Consider the following 13,502-nt stretch of genomic DNA (forward strand, 5'->3'; position numbering starts at 1 on the left):
CAACACATTTTTATTTCCACCTCAGGCAGGGGTGAAATCCTGATGTTCCACATTAACTCTATGTGGAACTATGCTGTCCCTACTACAATTATCTATCTATCTATCTATCTATCTATCTATCTATCTATCTATCTATCTATCTATCTATCTATCCGATTTAGCCACGGAGCAAGAATGCTGCTGGAGAAGTCAGGAACATCTCCATGGTAACCCACCCTGTGCATAGTTCAAAGCAGGGAAAAGTTTGCTAATAATGGCTGATATTCTGCACATCCAGACTCTCACTAGTTAATTATACAGACCTACAGTTTTTTTTACTGCAATGGGTACTTTATTATAACTCACAATGAGAGAGTATACAATGAGAATACAATTGTGGTTGTGCCGCAAAATTGCAGTTTGCACCACAATTTCAGCATGTTTACAGAAAGTATGGAATCTCCTGCCGCCACAGACTGGCTGCGATGGCAGGAGGGCCGCCACCATCTTTGTGATCGGAGCAACTGCGTGTGACGATACGCAGCCGCCACAATCATGCCCATACCACGCCCCATGTCCATACCGCCCAACCCCTGTCTCCCTGATGCAGCCCCCACAACGCTCTGTCTATGCTTAGGAAATGGAGAGTTGGCGCCACCCTTCAACGATGGGACCTGCGCATGCGCCCACATCATCATTGGATTTTTTGCGGTTGGATCACGAGTTGCGATCCAACGTGAATATGCTCCTAAGAGCAGGGGATGCGCTGGTTAGCTTGCTTCCAGCAAACTAAGGCAAGATACCTTTCCTGTCAGCTATTGCAATAAAACAAACAAACAAAAAAGCCTGAAAATCTTTGTGTGTGTGTGTGTACCAACTGTATACTATTATAGGGGACCTTACTCAGGAATATATAAGCATTCCATTTGTAATCATTGTCCACACTATTATTCAAATAACCTAACAAATGATCACAGCTGTTCTGCTTACCTTGAGAAATCATTGATACTTTGCATACTAGTTGAAGAGAAAGCCATAGAATGGGAACATATACTAGATAATAGGAGTGCACCATATTCAGTTAATTCAGACTTCCAATTTCAAGTAAGATCTAAAACAGAAAATATTTGTTATGTTTATATTCTAAAAGATATAGCAAATTAATTGGTTAGTCAATAGATATGGGGCTCTTTTTTAAACATGTTTTTATTGTTTCTTCCTGAAGACTAAAAAATATAACATCAAAGACATTAACCAACATTCTAACACAAGAAAATAGAGCAGGTAATTCAGACCCGATCGATGCTGTGTTTTCGCACAGCAGGCGACCAGGCACAAACTGCACATGCGTATGCACTGCAATGCACAGGTGTGTCACACGGATATAAAGCGGATTGCCGCTCAGCGATGGATCCATTCGCACGGGCGATCGCCCCAGAATCAGCACCCCCCCTTCCCCGTAGGTATGCTCCTGCTCTGTCTTCAGAAGGGCTGTAATAGCAACACATATTTTGGGCATGTATATTATACTATATATATATATATATATATATATATAAAATCACACTGTGGGTATAATATATGAAAAATATCTGAGGCTGTAGGTGCATTCACATGTATTGTGTCACCACCTTTCCTCCTCCTCCCTCCTCCCAGCGCTACCTCTCCTCTCAACCATTTTCTCTTCTTCCTGTACCCTCCCTTTCTTCCATCTATTCTCTGCCTTTTATCTCCCTGTCAGCCTCCCCAGCATTTGCAGACTGAAACCTCCCTGCAGGATCAGTTTGATTTACCGGTGCATGGGATCCCGGCGGTCCATATACGACCGCGGGATCCCAATGTGTACGAAGCCGATAGGGGTGAGTAAGGGGTGTTCTTCCTTCTCCCCAACCCCCTAACCCTCCCTTTCCTTAGCCTAACCCTAACCTCCCCCCTTGGTGCCTAAACCCAACCCCCTGTCCCCGCTGCCTAAACCTAACCCCCCCCTACCCGCAGCCTAACCCTATCCCCTCGGACACACAGCCTAACCCTCCCCCCCCTCCCCCCGCAGCTTAAACCAATCTCCCTCCCCCCATCCCCGTCATACCTGCCTTGCTACGCAGTCTCTCCTCATTCGGTATTCCACGGTCAGTATTCTGGCGCCCTTTCTGCATGCCGCCGCCATATTTCCTTTTCTATGAAATCACAGCTGCTGCGATTACGCCCCCGTTCACGCCGCACTGGCCCCCGCAACGCTCCGTCTCCACCCTGGAAACTGAGTGTTGCCGCACCCCCGCCCCGCGACTACCTCTGCCTGATTGACAGGCAGAGGCAATTACATTTTCTGCAGTCCCTCCACAGAAAATGCGGGCGCATGCGCAGGACGGGCACTGCACATGCACCTGCATCTTTTTCTAATTTTTTTGCGGTTGGATCACACACTGCGATCCAACCTGAATGAGGCTCAATGATCAGAAGCAATTATTTTTAGTAAAACATTACTATGGATTCGGTGTGGTGTGGTGTGATACGGGACGAAGTCCATGGGGGGGTGACACCGGGAGTTATCCCACCGGGTGACACCAACCCTAGTGACACCTCTGAAGGCCACTTTATCCCATGTATTCCTGATTTTTTCTGCAACTTCAAAAGTCGTTAAAAAAGAAGGTTACTCTGGGGACTAAATATGTCTTTCAACAATATATTTTTATTTATTTTTATAATATCTTTCTAATATAAACAATAACAATATTAAATCTTTCAACAATGTTGACGTTATAATTGTCGCCATTGTGGTGTCCACATTATGATTGTTGACATTTTGAATGTCGACATGATGTCTGCATCAGTGGCGTCACAAGGGGGTGATGGGGGTGCAACCGGCACTGTAACATTATGTGCAGCACCCAGCTCCTGTCACAGTGTGTCCATAGACAACTGTGTCCTGCTGTGTGTATCAAGAAGACTGTAGCCATCCACAACTGTTTCCTTCTGTGTGTATAATCAAGGATAGAAGAAGGAATTATTTCTTTGTTGGTGTACTTTAAGAAGGAAATAGTCAAATATAACTTTTATTACATAAACATTAAAAAATATAATTTTTTCATATATATTTTTTGTATGAGAAAATTATGATTCGTTGAAATAAAGTGAAGTGAAATAAAGGGTTAAAATTGACTCACTGTGTATTTATTGACTACCAGTTCTTATTCTATATTGATATATTCCAAATACAGTATTGCATCTTCATGCTACTGCTATGTATACAAATTAAAATGTAGAGGAATATTGGTTCCAGCTCGTAAATTATATTCTATAGTTTCTTAAAGTGTTGATACATTAATTTCAAGTATATTCTGTGTATAATTCCAATAGATGGTAGAGGATTTAAGTTATCAAATGAATGGTACCACAATAAGCTTGTCATTAGTTAGTAACTATTATTAACCACTCTTAGTCCACAATACAGCGGTTACACATCGATTTTGTCATGAACTTAGTCTAAAGTCCGATTTACATTGTCGGAAATGGGGCTAAAACATGTCGGATTTGGCCGCGCTTCCGACAAAACACGTGGATCCGCAGCTATTCCGCTGATCCACGTGTTTTTAGACAAGTCAGAGTTGCCGACTCGTCAGAAATACAGCAGGGGGATTGAATAGGTCGGAACAGTTTCCGACCTAAAAAAGTCGGACTGCTGTCTTTCCGACAAGACGGCAGTTCCGACTACAATTGATTACCTCCCTTAGGGGTAAATTTACCACGGTAAGAGGTTTTTAGAATTGATGTTGCCCATAGCAACCAATCAGATTCTATCTATTATCTTCTAGAAGCAGCTAGATAAATGTTAAGTAAAATCTGATTGGTTGCTTTGAATTTAGTAAATTTACCCCTTAATGAGGCTTAATGCCACGTCTATTTATGTAGACGGATGAGAATAAGTGCTACTCTTGATAAACACCTTTCATCGGTATATAAAAATAAATAAATTACCTGTTCCATATATTAGCAATAATATTCTTTGCAACGTCTAGTACATAGACTAAATATTTAAAAGATTACTTAAATTATTCACCATCTGTTATCAATATGTATATTCAAGTAATATGTTTGTTGACAGTGGTATTAGGGTCACACATAAGTTACAACGGTGATTGCTCACTTTATACATATAAATAGTCCTCAATCTGCTGGCAGTAGCATATTATGCCACATCTAGTATGCAGATACATAGAGATCAATGTTTATACAACAATTATTATTAGTGGGTCCCCACCTTGTAATTTAAATTATAGCTGAATCTGCTGACAGTGGTATTTGTTGGCAGAGAGTTGCAGTGTCAGATAGGGATGTTAGTCCACACAACAGCACTTAACCAGGACAATTGGATTATTTAGATAACAGGCTTGTAGTATATAGAACATGTTCTGCAGCATCAGGAACTCACAGTATACATGTGAAGCAATACAGCGGTGACACAGCGATTTTGTTATGAACTGAGTATCTGGAACTCAGCTGTGTGGGTGGCAACTAGGAAGTTCCAGTACTCATGAGTGAGGCTGCGGCTAGATATAGATACCGTAGCTACACCAACCCTAACCACTAACTCCGTTATTCCACCCAGTGGTCGGATGGTGCCTGCAGAGCTAGTCTTTTCCTATAGCAGCTGTGTTTGAATGGGTGAATTAGGTCCGCCCAGACTCCAATGACCCTAGGTCTTACAATGTAACAAGGCACAAACTGAGACTGAGAGCAAATAGGGGGAAAGCTAACAAGGACTAGCGTGACTACCAATACAGAAAAAAAAAACAAACAGATTATGTGCGGTACGGCCGCCTAAATCTCCACAACAAAACCAAGGCAAACGACGTAACCGAAGAAGACGATTCCATTGCAACTGAATGTGCACAACAAAGAAGTATCGCGGCCTAGCCGCAACATGTGACACCGTCGCGAACAAACAACAAGGGCTGTGTGGAACACCGCAGATGAAACAAAATGAAAGAAGAAAGATGAGACCTCTGCCGCATTTGATAACTCACGGTACCATTAGAGGCAAGCACAGGAACTACCGAAGCGCCGAGATGTACAGGAACTAGACCAATTCTACAGGACACAGATCAGGAGTCAAACTGAACTTGATCCCTCTGAAAGCAGACCACAAGAATACCAGAAGTAACAATCTGGGACAGGTAACGGACCGGAGGCAAGCATACTGACTCACAGAAAGCTATCACCGGTGAGGCTGCACTGTCCTGAGCCTCATAAAAATCATGGGAAACCCAGGTCACCCAGCCCTCCGGACCCTAATTAACCCAGCTGTTATTTGGCGCGCTGAACGCGATGTCCCGGCTGTTGCTAGGCAGTGACATGCCAGGCCCGTTGCCCATCAATGCTAGGAGCTGGCGCGCCCCATCCTGGACATGGTGGTTAACAGAAACCCCCCTTGAGGAGGGGTTAAGCATCCCCTAAATCTGGGTTTATAAGGAAAAAAGATTTCTTGAACTTAGGGGCATGCAATTTCTTGTCTAGGACCCAAGATCTCTCTTCCGGCCCATACCCCTTCCAATGGACCAAAATATAGAGCTGACCATGGGAAAACTTTGAATCCAAGACCTTCTCTACCAAGAATTCCTGTTGACCCTAAAAATTCACAGGAGATGTACCCCTGATGACTTTCCAAGGGAATTTCCTGGAAATTACAAACAGCTTGAGCAAAGAACAATGAAAGGTGTTAGAAATCTTTAGAGATCTGGGCAAACATAGCCGAAAGGCAACAGGGTTGATCTGCTTGATAATCAAGAATGGTCCGATGAATCTGGGTCCTAACTTAGCCGATGGTTGCCGGAGTTTGATGTTATGGGTTGACAACCACACCTTGTCTCCCACCTTAAAGTGCATGGACGTCGCAACTTATCCCAAAATTTTTTTCCCAGAAGGCAGCCCTCTTAAGGGAAAGATGCAACTTTCTCCAAATAGGCCTGAGGCGGGAAATCAAAGGCAAGGACGAAGATGGATTATTGGGACTAAATTAATTGGCTCTGGGATAGTAACCAATGACTGAAAAGAACAGAGACACCTTGGTGGATGAATGGCAGGTGTTGTAGGCAAACTCAGCCAGGAGAAAATATATTGCCCAATTGTTCTGAAGCTTGGAGGCATAACAATGCAGATATTGCTTCAAGGATTAGTTCACACGCTCTGTCTGTCCTTTAGACTGTGGATGATATCCAGAAGTCAGGCTAAGCTTCATGTTTATTGAGGTGCAAAAAGCTTTCCAAAACAATGTCCATGGGCAACCCATGGAGCCTAAACACATGGCATAAAAACAGAACTGCCAGAGCCTGGGCGGACGGCAACTGAGGCAGAGCAACAAAATGGGCCATCTTGCTAAACCAATCCACCACCACCCAGATAACCTGAAACCCAGAGGAGAGTGGAAGATCCACCACAAAATCCATTGAAATGTGTGACTAATGCCTGACCGGAATGGCTAGAGGCAGGAGTTGACCAACAGGAAGAGATCAGGGCACCTTGTGCCTGGCCCAGTCTTGGCAGGAGAGAACGAACTCTCTAACATCCCTAGTGATATTAGGCCACCAAACTGAGTGAGAGAGCAGCTCCAATGTCTTAGCAATACCTGGATGACCGGCAGTCTTGTTGTTATGAAACTCAGCAAAGAGACTCCCTCTCAAAAACACCGGAACTAAGAGACGACCATTGGGAGTGTAACTGGGAGACTGATCCTGAACCAGAAGTAACTGTGTGTGCAGATCCTGAGTGAGACCGTTCCGGATAGAGGTCGCTGGAATGATAGAGACGGCAGGAGGTCGGACCTCATGAACAGGAAGGAAACAACATGACAAGGCATCAGCTTTTGTCTTCTTAGAACCAGGCCTATAGGTGATAATGAAATTGAACCGAGTAAAGAATAGCGCCCAGCGAGCCTGATGGGAATGCAGATGCTTAGCTGACTCAATATACTGAAAAATTTTGTGATCTGTGAACACAGTTATGGTATGTCTTGCCCCTACTAGCCAGTGCCTCCATTCCTCAAAGGTCCACTTAAAGGCCAAAAGGTCTCTATTACCAACATCGCAGTTGGCCTCAGCGGAAGAAAATTTTCTAGACATGAAGCCACAGGGATGCAGTACCAAAGGCTTGGGGTCTTCCTGGGATATAACTGCACTCACCACACCCTCAGAAGCGTCTACCCCAACAATAAATGGTAGATCAGGTTTGGGGTGTCTCAGTACGGGAGTGGTAACAAAGGCCTGTTTTAATGCCTGGAAGGCACACTCCGCCTGTGGTGACCATTTATATGGATCGGCACCCTTTCTTGTCAATGTCACAATGGGAGCAACCAATTCCGCAAAGGCATGAATGAAGCATCTGTAATAGTTGAACCTCTGAATAGCCTTCAGGTTAGTGGGTTGAGCCCAATCCAGGACTGACTGGAGTTTTTTAGGTTCCATAAAAAACCCTCAGGCAAAATGATATACCCTAGAAGGACACCTCCATGACATCAAATTCGCATTTCTCCAGCTTAGCATATAAATAATTTTCCCGCAAGTTTTGGATCATCTGCAGAAAATGGAGATGATGCTGTTCTGGGGACTCAGAATAGATTAAAATGTCATCTAAGTACACCATCATGAATTTCCCCAGGAGTCGTGGAGGACATCGTTAATCAGATCCTGGAACACTGTGGGGGCGTTCGAAAGACCAAACGGCCTCACAAGATATTCATAGTGCCCAGATTGCGTACTAAGGGGGTGAGTCAGACCTGATTATAGATGTGATAAATATAGCACATCTACGATCAGCTTCCATGACATGTGGGGGGAAGCCCAGCACAGGGCTAGTCCACCCCGCATGTCAGGGCCATCTTCCCCCGCACAAGTACAAAAGCATCACACAGCGGTGATGCTTTTGTACTGGATGAGTAGCTCCCAGCCAGCACTGTTCCTGCACACTGGTGGGGAGCTACCCATTGCATCCATGGTCGCAGAGGCTGCGTGTGACGTCATGCAGCAGCTGTGGTCCGCCACACCAACAGTCTGGGCACGCATGCATTGCCCAAGCCGTGCCCCCTAAACAGCGGCTAAACAATGCCAGCTCAACCCCTCCCGCCCAGTGACTGCCTCTACCTGTCAATCAGGCAGGGGTGATCGCAGGGCTAGGCCAGCCATTGGCTGTCTGCCATGTGCCAGCGCACTGCGGCACCATCACATGCACAGTTCAGGCCTGATCGCTGCTGTGCGAACGTGCATAGCACCTATCAGGTCTGAATTAGCCCCTAAAAGCTGTTTTCCACTCATCCCCAGATCTTATTTGGATGAGGTTGTATGCTCCCCTGAGGTCAATTTTGGAAAAAACGACTGCGGTGCGGAGTTGGTCAAAAAACATGGAGATGAGGGGTAAAGGGAAAGTGTTTTTGACCGTTATTTTATTCAGAGCCCGAGAGTCAATGCATGGTCTCAGGGAACCATCCTTCTTTTCTACAAAAAAGAACCCTGCACTCAAAGGAGACTTTGATGGCCTAATAAACCCCTTCTTAAGACTATCTTGCACATAATCGTCCATGGCCTTAGTTTCAGGGCCAGACAGTGCATAGAGTCTCCCCTTAGGTAAACGAGCATCAGGAATTAGATCTATAGCACAATCATAGGAACAATGGGATGGAAGGGCATCCATGTTACCTTTTTAAAAAACATCCTCAAAGTCCTGGTAAGTGACAGGAATACCCTACGGAGAAACTACAGCAATTTGCACCAGGCTAGTGATACATCTCATTAAGTAGTCGGAACCCCAAAGTAAAATTTTCCCTACCTCTAATCGATGGTCGGATTATGGTTAGTGAGCCAGGGGTGACCCAAGACTAATGGCACAACCGAACAGTGACGCAACTAGCTGTTCGAGCAACATTTTACATGTACTGATCGTCCGAATCCCCTAAGGCATAAACCACCAATGGGAAGGAATTGCTCTTTGCAGTACTTTTACACATGAACTTGTGAATCTCCCATGAAGCGTCGTGGGCTAGCGATGAAAGCTTCCCTCCTCCCATGCTGAGAGTCCCGGGTTCGAGTCCCAAAGTGCCAACCTTTTTTTTTGTGTGTGTTCCCGTGACATTCACATTTTTTTTTCGAGCAACACAGTACTGTAGATTGTTGGCATTAGAGAATCTGTGTTGTGAGAATCTGTGTTAATGAGAAAGGATCACTGCTACTGTACCATTTACACATCTACACAGTATCAATGCAACTGCAGTTCTCTATGTGATTTTCCTACATAGTATACTGTTGCACATGTCTTGTAACCTGATCTGAACTCCCTCCCTGTCTATCTACTGCATGAACTGTGCAGGCTCCCAGGGGGGAAGGTGAAAGTGGGATGTGCATAGACCCTGCATATCCCTGTCGCCCCTGTGTACTGTATTTTAGCTAGGGAATTGTGATGCTCCTTCAGCATTGGCCCATAGTCTGCAAAACCTATGCCATCACTCGCTCCATAGCCGAGTGCTGCCACAAGGCAGGGGTTCACATGCCTTGGACATTTTGTCACTTTGCGATGCGATCGAGTCCGGTGTATAGTTATGTGCATAGACCTCGCTTATCCCTGTCACCCCTGTGTACTGTATTTTAGCTAGGGGATTGTGACACTCCCTCAGCATTGGCCCATAGCCTGCAAAACCTCTGCCGTCGCTCGCTCCATAGCTGAGTGCTGCCACAAGGCGGGGGTTCACATGCCTTGGACATTTTAACACTTTGCGATGTGATCGAGTCCGGTGTATCGTTATGTGCATAGACCTCGCTTATCCCTGTCGCCCCCGTGTACTGTATTTTGGCTAGGGGATTGTGACGCTCCTTCAGTATTGGCCCATAGCCAGCAAAACCTATGCCGTCGCTTGCTCCATAGCTGAGTGCTGCCACAAGGCGGGGGTTCATGTGCCTCGGACATTTTGTCACTTGCGATGCGATCGAGTCCGGTGTATCATTATGTGCATAGACCTCGCTTATCCTTGTCGCCCCTATGTACTAGTGGATTGTGACGCTCCTTCAACATTGGCCCATAGCCTGCAAAACCTATGCCGTTGCTCGCTCAACAAGGCGAGGGTTCACGTGCCTCGGACATTTTGTCACTTGTTTGCAATGCGATCGAGTCCAGTGTATCGTTATGTGCATAAACCTCGCTTATTCCTGTCGCCCCTGTGTATTTTAGCTAGGGGATTGTGACGTGTCTTCAGCATCGGCCCATAGCCTGCAAAACCTGTGCTGTTACTTGCTCCGTAGCCGAGTGCCTCCATGGGACAAGAAGTCACAGGCAGTAGCCATTTCAAGTGAGTCTTCCCTGCTACAGAATTGTACAGTACCGTACGGTGCATAAAACCTTAACAGTAGAAACGCTCCTGCAGCTTTGCCCTGCTTTATGTAAAACTTGTGTGCACACATGTTTTGAATGTGAAAGTATACTACAGTACGATAGATATAAAAAAAAATAAAATAAAGTGTCTGGAAGAAACTAGCATGCATTCGTACTTTAGGAATCGAACCTGGGACTCTAAGCATAGGAAGCGGAACACTTCACCACTCTGACACTTCGCCGCCAACAGATGAATAAGTCCATTGGTTTTTGATTATGCCGTAATGGCTACGGGATTAGGACGCTAGCATACAATATCCCTAACATCAGTAGGCAACAATGTGCATGTAACAAGTCTGTTTGCGTCTGTGTACACTACTGGTTTTATGTTGATTTATCTGACTTGGACGCTCACATATTTCTAAAGTATTGTAAATGGACCATACTGTGGCTTTATCACGTTTGTTTGCATCTGCATATGCTGTACTATTTGCGTCTGTACTGTATATACTGTTATATACTGTATGAATAATGTAGCGTAATGAGACGCACTAGTAAAGTAGTTCATACTATGTATTTCAGTTTTGTACTCTATGGGAGACCACACGCATGCACAGTGGTGATTGTAAAAAGTGACATCTGGTGGATGATCGCAGGTATTACACTTAAAGGTAACGACAAACACTCTGTGCGCCTCCCTGTGACTAGGCGCACCTACGTGCGCCCCGGTACGCTGCGTATGCCCGATCGTGACTAACACCTCAGCCAGCCGAGATAATGGAGGACCCATCTGTAATGAGCTGTGGAATTCCAAGTGACATCCAAAAAATTCCCAGCAGCTCCGCTATCAACAAACAGAAGAATCCCGACCCTTAAAAAATATCCCAGCTTGAAATAAGAAAGAGTCTTGTGAGGAGACTAGCTGAAGGCCTAAGTGAACCCCCTCAAAATTCACATGGCCTGTGTGTTTCCCTGCTTGTTAGGGCAAAACTGAACTTGATCCCTCTGACTAGAAAGAAGATTGCAGGAATACCAGAAGTAACAAGCTGGGATAGGAAACAGACTAGAGATGAGCGGGTTCGGTTTCTTTGAATCCGAACCCGCACGAACTTCACTTTTTTTTTCACGGGTCCGAGCGACTCGGATCTTCCCGCCTTGCTCGGTTAACCCGAGCGCGCCCGAACGTCATCATGACGCTGTCGGATTCTCGCGAGACTCGGATTCTATATAAGGAGCCGCGCGTCGCCGCCATTTTCACACGTGCATTGAGATTGATAGGGAGAGGACGTGGCTGGCGTCCTCTCCATTTAGATTAGATTTAGAAGAGAGAGAGAGAGAGAGATTGCTGTGATACTGTAGATTAGAAGAGAGTGCAGACAGAGTTTAGTGACTGACGACCACAGTGACCAGTGACCACCAGAGACAGTGCAGTTGTTTGTTTTATTTAATATATCCGTTCTCTGCCTGAAAAAAACGATACACAGTCACACAGTGACTCAGTCTGTGTGCACTGCTCAGCCCAGTGTGCTGCACATCAATGTATTGTATATAAAGCTTATAATTGTGGGGGAGACTGGGGAGCACTGCAGGTTGTTATAGCAGGAGCCAGGAGTACATGATAAATAATATTATATTAAAATTAAACAGTGCACACTTTTGCTGCAGGAGTGCCACTGCCAGTGTGACTAGTGGTGACCAGTGCCTGACCACCAGTATATTAGTAGTATTGTATACTATCTCTTTATCAACCAGTCTATATTAGCAGCAGACACAGTACAGTGCGGTAGTTCACGGCTGTGGCTACCTCTGTGTCGGCACTCGGCAGGCAGTCCGTCCATCCATAATTGTATTATAATATATACCACCTAACCGTGGTTTTTTTTTCATTCTTTATACCGTCGTCATACTAGTTGTTACGAGTATACTACTATCTCTTTATCAACCAGTGTACAGTGCGGTAGTTCACGGCTGTGGCTACCTCTGTGTCGGCACTCGGCAGGCAGTCCGTCCAACCATAATTGTATTATATACCACCTAACCGTGGTTTTTTTTTCATTCTTTATACCGTCGTCATACTAGTTGTTACGAGTATACTACTATCTCTTTATCAACCAGTGTACAGTGCGGTAGTTCACGGCTGTGGCTACCTCTGTGTCGGCACTCGGCAGGCAGTCCGTCCATCCATAATTGTATTATAATATATACCACCTAACCGTGGTTTTTTTTCATTCTTTATACCGTCGTCATACTAGTTGTTACGAGTATACTACTATCTCTTTATCAACCAGTGTACAGTGCGGTAGTTCACGGCTGTGGCTACCTCTGTGTCGGCACTCGGCAGGCAGTCCGTCCAACCATAATTGTATTATAATATATACCACCTAACCGTGGTTTTTTTTTCATTCTTTATACCGTCGTCATACTAGTTGTTACGAGTATACTACTATCTCTTTATCAACCAGTGTACAGTGCGGTAGTTCACGGCTGTGGCTACCTCTGTGTCGGCACTCGGCAGGCAGTCCGTCCAACCATAATTGTATTATAATATATACCACCTAACCGTGGTTTTTTTTTCATTCTTTATACCGTCGTCATACTAGTTGTTACGAGTATACTACTATCTCTTTATCAACCAGTGTACAGTGCGGTAGTTCACGGCTGTGGCTACCTCTGTGTCGGCACTCGGCAGGCAGTCCGTCCATCCATAATTGTATTATAATATATACCACCTAACCGTGGTTTTTTTTTCATTCTTTATACCGTCGTCATACTAGTTGTTACGAGTATACTACTATCTCTTTATCAACCAGTGTACAGTGCGGTAGTTCACGGCTGTGGCTACCTCTGTGTCGGCACTCGGCAGGCAGTCCGTCCATCCATAATTGTATTATATACCACCTAACCGTGGTTTTTTTTTCATTCTTTATACCGTCGTCATACTAGTTGTTACGAGTATACTACTATCTCTTTATCAACCAGTGTACAGTGCGGTAGTTCACGGCTGTGGCTACCTCTGTGTCGGCACTCGGCAGGCAGTCCGTCCAACCATAATTGTATTATAATATATACCACCTAACCGTGGTTTTTTTTTCATTCTTTATACCGTCGTCATACTAGTTGTTACGAGTATACTACTATCTCTTTATCAACCAGTGTACAGTGCGGTAGTTCACGGCTGT

At 45.0% G+C, this 13,502-nt stretch overlaps 1 protein-coding gene across 3 annotated transcripts in view; it reads right to left on the reverse strand.

The window, feature by feature from the left end:
• The window catches only part of LOC135049809 (interleukin-5 receptor subunit alpha-like), a 280,810-nt gene that overhangs the window by 168,537 nt on the left and 98,771 nt on the right, over positions 1–13,502 (reverse strand). For 2 of the 3 annotated variants that reach the window (XM_063955694.1, XM_063955693.1), the window contains exon 2: positions 970–1,090. The exons of the other annotated variant lie outside the window; for it this stretch is intronic. In XM_063955694.1, the coding sequence (XP_063811764.1) occupies positions 970–1,054 (85 nt within the window). In that variant the 5' untranslated portion in view covers positions 1,055–1,090. The remainder of the gene's footprint in view (positions 1–969; positions 1,091–13,502) is intronic. 3 annotated transcript variants of the gene reach the window in all.

This window comes from Pseudophryne corroboree, chromosome 2, assembly GCF_028390025.1.
Source record: "Pseudophryne corroboree isolate aPseCor3 chromosome 2, aPseCor3.hap2, whole genome shotgun sequence".
Classification (NCBI taxonomy): Eukaryota; Metazoa; Chordata; class Amphibia; order Anura; family Myobatrachidae; genus Pseudophryne; species Pseudophryne corroboree.